General features: G+C 58.0%; 1 protein-coding gene across 1 annotated transcript; it reads right to left on the bottom strand.

Annotated features, from left to right (window-relative positions):
• Positions 1–373: 373 nt before the first annotated feature.
• Positions 374–5,983, bottom strand: LOC144955314 (uncharacterized). The gene is made up of 2 exons (XM_078885563.1): positions 5,127–5,983; positions 374–2,318 (listed from the first exon to the last, which is right to left on the bottom strand). The coding sequence occupies exons 1-2, from the start codon at positions 5,850–5,852 to the stop codon at positions 1,719–1,721; spliced, it is 1,326 nt and encodes a 441-aa protein (XP_078741689.1). The 5' UTR covers positions 5,853–5,983; the 3' UTR covers positions 374–1,718.
• Between the last annotated feature and the right edge of the window lie 4,725 nt (positions 5,984–10,708).

Consider the following 10,708-nt stretch of genomic DNA (forward strand, 5'->3'; position numbering starts at 1 on the left):
GAGTGAGTGTATGAGTGAGTGTATGAGTGAGTGTATGAGTGAGTGAGTGTATGTGTATGAGTGAGTGAGTGAGTGTATGAGTAAGTGAGTGTATGAGTGAATGAATCAGTGACTGAATCAGTGAGTGAATCAGTGAGTGAATGAGTGTATGAGTGAGTGAGTGTATGAGTGAGTGTGTGAGTGAGTGAGTGTATGAGTGAGTGTATGAGTGAGTGTATGAGTGAGTGTATGAGTGAGTGAGTGTTTGAGTGAATCAGTGAGTGTATGAGTGGGTGTTCAGTGTTAATGGGTGAGACTCCCACAGGGTTCAGTGTTAATGAGACTCCCACAGGGTTCAGTGTTAATGTGACATGAGGAGCAGTGAGAAAAGTTTTTTTTTGTTTTTTTTATTTTGGAACGTAAACAACTCATCACATGGACGTTACCATCGCGACCGTTACCATCGCGACCGTTACCATCGCGACCGTTACCATCGCGACCGTTACCATCGCAAACGTTACCATCGACGTTACCATCGCGACCGTTACCATCGCGACCGTTACCATCGCGACCGTTACCATCGCGACCGTTACCATCGCGACCGTTACCATCTCAAACGTTACCATCGCGACCGTTACCATCGCGAACGTTACCATCGCGAACGTTACCATCGCGAACGTTACCATCGCGACCGTTACCATCGCGACCGTTACCATCGCCAACGTTACCATCGCCAACGTTACCATCCGTTAATTGGCTGTAATTATAAATAATAAATAAACAATCTGCACTAAACAACAACAACAACTTAGTAGCAGGTGACCCAACCACAAGACCCACCACTCCCTCCCCTCCCCCCCTGACTCCTTCCTTGAAACGTGAACGAAGGAATCGTAGTGAATCATTCGCATTGATTCATTCCCAGTAGCGATTCATTCCCACTGAGTCTCTCGGGAGGAATGAACGAAGCAGTGAATCGCTCCCATTGGGACTCGCTCTCTGGAGGAATGAAACAATTAGTCATTCCCAGTAGCGATTCATTCCCACTGAGGCTCTCGGGAAGAATGAACGAAGCAGTGAATCATTCCCAGTAGTGAATCACTCCCCGTGAGTCTCTCTGGAGGAATGAATGAATTATTAATTCCTAGTAGTGAATCACTCCCATTGAGACCCTCCCTCTGGAGGAATGAATGAAGCAATGAATCATTCTTAGTAGTAGTGAATCAATCTCATTTGAGACTCTCTCTGGAGGAATGAACGAAACAATGAATCATTCCCAGTAGTGAATCACTCCCACCGAGACCCTCTCGTGGAATGAATGAGGCAGTGATTCGTTCCTAGTAGTAGTGAATCACTCCCATTGAAACTCTCCCTCTGGAGGAATGAAGCAATGAATCATTCCCAGTAGTGAATCACTCCCACCGAGACCCTCTCGTGGAATGAATGAAGCAATGATTCATTCCCAGTAGTAGTGAATCACTCCCACAGACTCTCTCTCAACGAATGAACTCCATGAATCATTCCCGGCAGTGTTAACCGCCTCCAACAATCGACTCATTCCCCTCTGGCCGAAGGAATTATGGGACATTTTTCATTCCTCACACCTCTCAGGAGGTGGGCGATCGGCGCCGGGACACCTTTAGGTCGACTCAGCCGCCAAACCCGCACCCATTTATTTATTTAATTTCATTCTCTTCCTTCCTTCAAAGACAATCAAATCAATGCAAATCCACCACCACTCAGAAGACATCGTCACAACCGTAACGATTGTTGTTGTGGTTGTTGTGGTTGTTGTGGTTGTTGTCGTCATCCTCCATCTTGACGGGGCGGTCCCCACGGCGGAGGTGATCCCCACGGCGGAGCTGCTGCTGGTCCCCACGGCAGAGCCGTGCCACCTTCTTGGCAACAACAACAACGTGGTCCCCCTGGCCGAGGTGGTCCCCACGGCGGAGCTCCACCCCGCAGCGGCCGTGCCCCTCCAGACGGAGGCGCAGGCCGCCCACGTGGGCGCGGAGCTCCGCGAGCAGCCCGCGGAGCTCCGAGTTCTCCCCGCGGAGCTCCGCGGCTCGCTCGGAGAGCAGCGAGATGCGAGCGAGTTTCCGTTGTCGACAGCGAGTTGCAGCCAGCCGGTTCCTCCAGCGTTTGTGCTCCACACGGACAGCCTCATCAGCCTCCTCCACCACCAGCTCCTCCGCGAGGGGGACCGATGATGATGATGACGTCGCCTCCTCCGCGAGGGGGACCGATGATGATGATGACGATGACGTCGCCTCCTCCGCGAGGGGGACCGATGATGACGACGTCACCTCCGTGAGAGGGATGAGCTCAGAGAGGGGTTCCTGGTTGGGGAGAGAGAGAGACGTGGTGAGTGGGGTGGTGAGTGAGTGGGGTGGTGAGTGAGTGGGGTGGTGAGTGAGTGGGGTGGTGAGTGAGTGGGGTGGTGAGTGAGTGGGGTGGTGAGTGAGTGGGGTGGTGAGTGAGTGGGGTGGTGAGTGAGTGGGGTGGTGAGTGAGTGGGGTGGTGAGTGAGTGGGGTGGTGAGTGAGTGGGGTGGTGAGTGAGTGGGGTGGTGAGTGAGTGGGGTGGTGAGTGAGTGGGGTGGTGAGTGAGTGGGGTGGTGAGTGAGTGGGGTGGTGAGTGAGTGGGGTGGTGAGTGAGTGGGGTGGTGAGTGGTGAGGTGAGTGGGGGGGGGTGGTGAGGTGGAGGGTGAGTGGGATAGTGAGAGACGTGGTGAGTTGGGGGGTGGTGAGTGGAGTGGTGAGTTGGGGGGTGGTGAGTGGAGGGTGGTGAGTGGTGGGTGGGGTGGTGAGTGGTGAGGTGAGTGGAGGGTGGGAGGGTGAGTGGTGAGGTGAGTGGAGGGTGGGAGGGTGAGTGGGGGGGGGGTGGGTGGTGAGGTGAGTGGGTGGGGTGATGGGTGCTGAGTGGTGGGTGGGGTGGGGGGTGGTGAGTGGAGGGTGGTGAGTGGGGTGGGGGGTGGTGAGTGGGGTGGTGAGTGGAGTGGTGAGTGGTGGAGGGTGGTGAGTGGAGTGGTGAGTTGGGGGGGGGGAGGAGGTGAGGTGGGGGGGGAGGTGAGTGGTGGAGGGTGGTGGGTGGGGTGGTGAGGTGAGTGGGGGGTGGTGAGTGGGGTGGGTGGTGAGGTGAGTGGGGTGGGTGGTGAGGTGAGTGGGGTGGTGAGTTGGGGGGGGGGTGTGGTGAGTGGAGGGTGGTGAGTGGGGGGTGATGGGTGGGGTGGTGAGTGGTGAGGTGAGTGGAGGGTGGGAGGGTGAGTGGGGTGGTGAGTGGAGGGTGGTGAGTTGGGGGGGGTGAGTTGGGGAGGTGTGGTGAGTGGGAGGGTGGTGAGTGGAGGGTGAGTTGGGGGAGACAGAGAGACGTGGTGAGTTGGGGGGGGGGGGGGTGTGGTGAGTGGGGTGGTGAGTTGGGGGGGGGGGTGTGGTGAGTGGAGGGTGGTGAGTGGGGTGGTGAGTGGGTGGTGAGTGGGGTGGAGGGTGGTGGTATAATACTGTATAGGATGTGCCATACACTGTGTATATGATCAGGCAGAGGCTGTGTATATAGGATGGTGCATACAGGATGTGACACACACACACAGGGTGTCTATGATGATGTATATGATGGATGTTACGTCAACCACGTCACACAACACCATCACCACCATCACCCCCATCATCATCACCATCACCACCACCCCCATCACCACACGCCATCACCACACACCACACACACCACCACCACCACCCCCACACACACCACCACCACCACCATCACCACACACACCACACACACCACCACCATCACCACACACACCACCACCACACACATCAATCACCACACACCACCACCACACACACCCCCACCACCACCATCACCACCATCGCCTCTCATCTCCATCAATGCGAGGTGCATCTGAGGCACCATCTGCAACTCCTCCATCAGCTCCTCCTCCTCAATCACCACCACCACCACACACACCACCATCACACACACCACCACCAAACACACCATCACCACCACCCCTATCATCATCATCACCATCATCACCACCATCACCGCCACCACCACCCCCATCATCACCACCACCATCACCACCATCATTACCACACACATCACCACACACATCACCACCATCACCACCACCCCCATCATCACCACCACCACCACCACCCCCATCATCACCACCACCATCACCACCATCATTACCACACACATCACCACACACATCACCACCATCACCACCACCCCCATCATCACCACCACCACCACCACCCCCATCATCACCACCACCACCACCACCCCCATCATCACCACCACCACCACCACCCCCATCATCACCACCACCCCCATCATCACCACCACCCCCATCATCACCACCCCCACCACCACCACCACCCCCATCACCACCACCACCCCCACACACACATCACCATCACCACACACACCACCACCACACACACATCACCATCACCACACACACCACCACCACACACCCATCACCATCACCACACACACCACCACCACACACCCATCACCATCACCACACACACCACCACCACACACCACACACACCACCACCACCATCGCCTCTCACCTCCATCAATGCGAGGTGCATCTGAGGCACCATCTGCAACTCCTCCATCAGCTCCTCCTCCTCAATCACCACCACCACCACACACACCACCATCACACACACCACCACCAAACACACCATCACCACCACCCCTATCATCATCATCACCACCATCACCGCCACCACCACCCCCATCATCACCACCACCACCACCCCCATCATCACCACCACCACCACCACCCCCATCATCACCACCACCCCCATCATCACCACCCCCACCACCACCACCACCCCCATCACCACACATCACACACACCACCATCATCACCACCACCACCACACACCACCACCCCCATCACCACCACCACCCCCACACACACATCACCATCACCACACACACCACCACCACACACACATCACCATCACCACACACACCACCACCACACACCCATCACCATCACCACACACACCACCACCACACACCCATCACCATCACCACACACACCACCACCACACACCCATCACCATCACCACACACACCACCACCACACACCACACACACCACCACCACCATCGCCTCTCACCTCCATCAATGCGAGGTGCATCTGAGGCACCATCTGCAACTCTTCCATCAGCTCCTCCTCCTCCATCACCACCATCACCGCCTCCTCCTTCACCACCCCCATCATCTTCAGCTGATGTTGTTGTTGCTGTTGCTGCTGTTGTTGTTGCTGACCAAGATGTTGCTGCTGCTGCTGCAGAACACGCTGTTGATGTTGAAGATAATGTTGTTGTTGTTGATGATGTTGTTGATGATGATGATGTCCATCCATGTTCTGCCTATGGAGTTCATCCAAGGCTCTGAGGAATCCGTTCGCGAAGCCTTCCTGCTCCAGAGTGACAGGCCCTGCCCAGAAGGACTCTCCATCACCACCACAACCATCACCACAACCACCACCACCACAACCACCACCACCACCCTGTGTAGACAAAAGTCGATCAAGCTCCGCGAGACCGAAGCAGCCACCGGCCTCGCCTGAATCGCCCGCCGCTTCGCTCGCGCCAAAGCCGGCGGAGCCTGAAGGCCCGAAGGGGGTCGGGGTCGGTGTCGGCGGCGTCATCGCTCTGTCGTCCTTGACCGAGGGAGACATGGCGGCGGGTTGTTGTTGTTGTTGTCTTCGTTGTTGTTGTTGTTGTTGTCGCCGGCTGTTGTTGTTGCTGTTGTGGTGGTGGTAAGGAGATGAAAATGAGCCCGACGCGAGGAAATCGTCGTGGTAGAAAGTCGTCTCCATCATCATCGCGGCTGTCATCGTCGTCGTCGTGGGTAACAGAGCTTGCTGCCGGGACCCGTCACAGGAACGTGGAGTGGGCAGTGAACGACCAGCGAAGGTGCACGCAGCAGTGAGAACGATCGGAGTTTGTGAGTGAAACAGCCGAAGACTCCCGCCTTTTATACCCCGTGAACTCCCCCCCCCACTCCCCCACTCCCCCCGCCCCCCTCTCACCCCCCCCACTCCCCCCTCGTCGCAATGTTAAAGCATAGGAGGGCGTGACGTCAGCACAGCCCCCCCCCCACCCCCGCCGTGACGTCAGCGGGCGTATACGTCACTAACGGTAACGCCCACTCCCCCGCCGGGGCAATGTTAAAGCATAGGAGGTCGTGACGTCAGCGGCGTCACGCGTCATCATTGCGGTGGGGGGGGGGTGCCCTAGGGGGGGGGGGGGATTCCCCCCCCTAACCGCCAGACAGACGTAGCCCCCTCCCCTCTATGACGTCACCGCGGCAATGTTAAAGCATAGGCGGGCGTGACGTCACTGGTAGGGGAGGGGCTAGGAGGGTCGGGGGGGGATTCCCCCACGCACACCCCCCCCACGATCGTTCTTCCTCCGGCCGTTGATGCCCATATAAGGAAATCGGAAGCGAAGGGTGGGGGCCCCGCCCACCACCGGAAACGAACTCCTAATAAGGTCATAGAGGGGGCGGTTGTCCTTATAAGGAGTTTCCGGCGCGGAGGAGACTTGAGATGGCGGCGGGGAGGGATTTGGCGGGAAAATCCTCAGAGTAGAGAGGGGTGAGGGGTGAGTGGTGAGGGGTGAGTGGTGAGGGGTGAGTGAGTGGTGAGGGGTGAGTGAGTGGTGAGGGGTGAGTGAGTGGTGAGGGGTGAGTGAGGGGTGAGTGAGTGGTGAGGGGTGAGGTGGTGAGGGGTGAGTGAGTGGTGAGGGGTGAGGTGGTGAGGGGTGAGTGAGTGGTGAGGAGTGAGGTGGTGAGGGGTGAGGTAGTGAGGGGTGAGTGGTGAGGGGTGAGTGAGAGTGGTGAGTGGTGAGGGGTGAGGTAGTGAGGGGTGAGTGGTGAGTGGTGAGGGGTGAGGGGTGAGTGGTGAGTGGTGAGTGGTGAGGGGTGAGTGGTGAGTGGTGAGGGGTGAGTGGTGAGTGGTGAGGTAGTGAGGGGTGAGTGGTGAGGGGTGAGGGGTGAGGGGTGAGATGGTGAGGTAGAGAGTGGTGAGGTAGAGAGTGGTGAGGGGTGAGTGGTGAGGGGAGAGTGGTGAGGTAGTGAGTGGTGAGTGGTGAGTAGAGAGTGGTGAGGGGTGAGTGGTGAGGGGTGAGTGGTGAGTGGTGAGGGGTGAGTGGTGAGTGGTGAGGTAGTGAGTGGTGAGTGGTGAGGGTGAGTGGTGAGGGGTGAGGGGTGAGATGGTGAGGTAGAGAGTGTGAGGTAGAGAGTGGGAGTAGAGAGTGGTGAGGGGTGAGTGGTGAGGGGAGAGTGGTGAGGTAGTGAGTGGTGAGTGGTGAGTAGAGAGTGGTGAGGGGTGAGTGGTGAGGTAGAGAGTGGTGAGGGGTGAGTGGTGAGTGAGAGTGGTGAGGGGTGAATAGTGAGTGGTGAGGGGTGAGTGGTGAGGGGTGAGTAGTGAGTGGTGAGGTAGAGAGTGGTGAGGGGTGAGGTAGTGAGGGGTGAGTGGTGAGGGGTGAGTGAGAGTGGTGAGTGGTGAATGGTGAGTGGTGAGGGGTGAGGTAGTGAGGGGTGAGTGGTGAGGTAGTGAGGGGTGAGTGAGAGTGGTGAGTGGTGAGGGGTGAAGTAGTGAGGGGTGAGTGGTGAGTGAGAGTGGTGAGGGGTGAATGGTGAGGTAGTGAGGGGTGAGGTGGTGAGTGGTGAGGAGTGAGTGGTGAGGGGTGAGGGGAGAGTGGTGAGTGGTGAGGTTGTGAGGGGTGAGGTAGTGAGGGGTGAGTGGTGAGGGGTGAGTGGTGAGGTAGTGAGTGGTGAGGTTGTGAGGGGTGAGGTTGTGAGGGGTGAGGTAGAGAGTGGTGAGGGGTGAGTGGTGAGGGGTGAGTGGTGAGGGGTGAGTGAGAGTGGTGAGTGGTGAGGGGTGAGGTAGTGAGGGGTGAGTGAGAGTGGTGAGGGGTGAGTGAGAGTGGTGAGGGGTGAATGGTGAGTGGTGAGTGGAGAGTGGTGAGGGGTGAGGGGTGAGTGGTGAGTGAGAGTGGTGAGTGGTGAGGGGTGAGGTAGTGAGGGGTGAGTGGTGAGTGAGAGGGGTGAATGGTGAGTGGTGAGGGGTGAGTGGTGAGTGGTGAGGGGTGAGTGGTGAGTGAGAGTGGTGAGGGGTGAATGGTGAGTGGAGAGTGGTGAGGGGAGAGTGGTGAGGAGAGAGTGGTGAGGGGTGAGTGGTGAGGGGTGAGTGGTGAGGTTGTGAGGGGTGAGGTAGAGAGTGGTGAGAGGTGAGTGGTGAGGGGTGAGTGGTGAGGGGTGAGTGAGAGTGGTGAGGGGTGAGGTAGTGAGGGGTGAGTGGTGGGTGAGTGAGAGGGGTGTGGTGAGGGTGGGTGAGGGGTGAGGGTAGTGAGGGGTGAGTGGTGAGTGAGAGTGGTGAGGGGTGAATGGTGAGTGGTGAGGGGTGAGGTAGTGAGGGGTGAGTGGTGAGGGGAGAGTGGTGAGGGGTGAGTGAGAGTGGTGAGTGAGAGTGGTGAGTGAGAGTGGTGAGGAGAGAGTGGTGAGGGGTGATGGTGAGGAGAGAGTGGTGAGGTAGTGGTGGTGGTGGAGTGGTGAGTGGCGAGTGGTGAGAGTGGTGAGTGGGTGAGTGGTGAGTGAGAGTGGTGAGGGGTGAATGGTGAGGGGAGAGTGGTGAGGGGAGAGTGGTGAGTGAGAGTGGTGAGGGGAGAGTGGTGAGGAGAGAGTGGTGAGGTAGTGAGTGGTAAGTGGTGAATACAATTTCCCATTCTGACAAATCTCTCTAAATCACCGTCATCATCATCATCACAAACGTCTGAAACAACGCCTTGGTTATAGATGAGTGGGTGAGTGAGTGGGTGAGTGGGTGAGTGAGTGGGTGAGTGGGTGAGTGGGTGAGTGAGTGGGAGAGTGAGTGGGTGAGTGGGTGAGTGAGCGAGTGGTGAGTGAATGGGTGAGTGAGCGAGTGGTGAGTGAGTGGGTGAGTGAGCAAGTGGTGAGTGAGTGAGTGGGTGAGTGAGCGAGTGAGTGAGTGGGTGAGTGAGTGGGTGGGTGAGTGGGTGAGTGGGTGAGTGAGTGAGTGGGTGAGTGGGTGAGTGAGTGGTGATTGAGTGGGTGGGTGGGGTGGGTGAGTGAGTGGTGAGTGGGTGGGTGAGTGAGTGGTGAGTGGTGAGTGGGTGGGTGGGTGAGTTAGTGGGTGAGTGGTGAGTGGGTGGGTGAGTGAGTTTGTGGGTGAGTGAGTGGGTGAGTGAGTGGGTGGGTGGGTGGGTGAGTGAGTGGGTGGGTGGGTGAGTGGGTGAGTGGTGAGTGGGTGGGTGAGTGGGTGAGTGAGTGGTGAGTGGGTGGGTGAGTGAGTGAGTGGTGAGTGAGTGGGTGAGTGGTGAGTGAGTGGGTGGGTGAGTGGGTGGGTGAGTGGGTGGGTGAGTGAGTGGGTGGTGAGTGAGTGGGTGGTGAGTGAGTGGGTGAATGGGTGAGTGAGTGGGTGAGTGAGTGGGTGAGTGAGTGGGTGAGTGAGTGAGTGGGTGAGTGAGTGGGTGGGTGGGTGAGTGAGTGAGTGAATGGGTGAGTGAGTGGGTGAGTGAGTGGGTGAGTGAGTGGTGAGTGAGTGGGTGGGTGAGTGGGTGGGTGAGTGAGTGAGTGAGTGGGTGAGTGGGTGGTGAGTGAGTGGGTGAATGGGTGAGTGGGTGGGTGAGTGGTGAGTGGGTGGGTGAGTGAGTGGGTGGGTGAGTGAGTGGGTGAGTGGGTGGTGAGTGAGTGGGTGAATGGGTGAGTGGGTGAGTGAGTGTGAGTGAGTGAGTGGGTGAGTGAGTGAGTGGGTGAGTGAGTGAGTGGGTGGGTGGGTGAGTGAGTGGGTGGTGAGTGGGTGGGTGGGTGGGTGGGTGGGTGAGTGGGTGAGTGGTGAGTGGGTGAGTGGTGAGTGGGTGGGTGAGTGAGTGGGTGGGTGGGTGAGTGAGTGGGTGAATGGGTGAGTGGTGAGTGAGTGGTGAGTGAGTGGGTGGGTGAGTGAGTGAATGGGTGAGTGGGTGAGTGAGTGGGTGAGTGGTGAGTGAGTGGGTGGGTGAGTGGGTGGGTGAGTGAGTGGGTGAGTGGGTGTTGAGTGAGTGGGTGAATGGGTGAGTGGTGTGAGTGAGTGAGTGGTGAGTGAGTGAGTGAGTGGGTGAGTGAGTGAGTGGGTGAGTGAGTGAGGTGGTGGGTGAGTGAGTGGGTGAGTGAGTGGGTGGGTGGGTGAGTGAATGGGTGAGTGAGTGGGTGAGTGAGTGGGTGAGTGGTGAGTGAGTGGGTGGGTGAGTGGGTGGGTGAGTGAGTGGGTGGTGGTGGTGGGTGAGTGGGTGGGTGAGTGGGTGGTGAGTGAGTGGTGATGGGTGAGTGGGTGAGTGGGTGAGTGGTGAGTGGGGTGGGTGGGTGAGTGAGTGGGTGGAGTGAGTGGTGTGGGTGGGTGGGTGAGTGAGTGGGTGAGTGAGTGGGTGAGTGGTGGGTGAGTGGGTGGGTGAGTGGGTGGGTGAGTGTGTGGTGAGTGTGGAGTGGGTGGATGGTGAGTGGTGATGGTGAGTGGGTGAGTGGTGAGTGAGTGGGTGGGTGAGTGGGTGGTGAGTGAGTGGGTGGGTGAGTGGGTGAGTGAGGGGTGAGTGGTGAGTGGGTGGTGAGTGAGCGAGTGAGTGGTGATTGAGTGGGTGGGTGAGTGGAGGAGTGAGTGGTGTGTGTGAGGAGTGAGTGGTGAGTGGTGAGTGAGTG

Source organism: Lampetra fluviatilis, unplaced genomic scaffold (genome assembly GCF_964198595.1).
Source record: "Lampetra fluviatilis unplaced genomic scaffold, kcLamFluv1.1 SCAFFOLD_686, whole genome shotgun sequence".
NCBI classification, from domain to species: Eukaryota; Metazoa; Chordata; class Hyperoartia; order Petromyzontiformes; family Petromyzontidae; genus Lampetra; species Lampetra fluviatilis.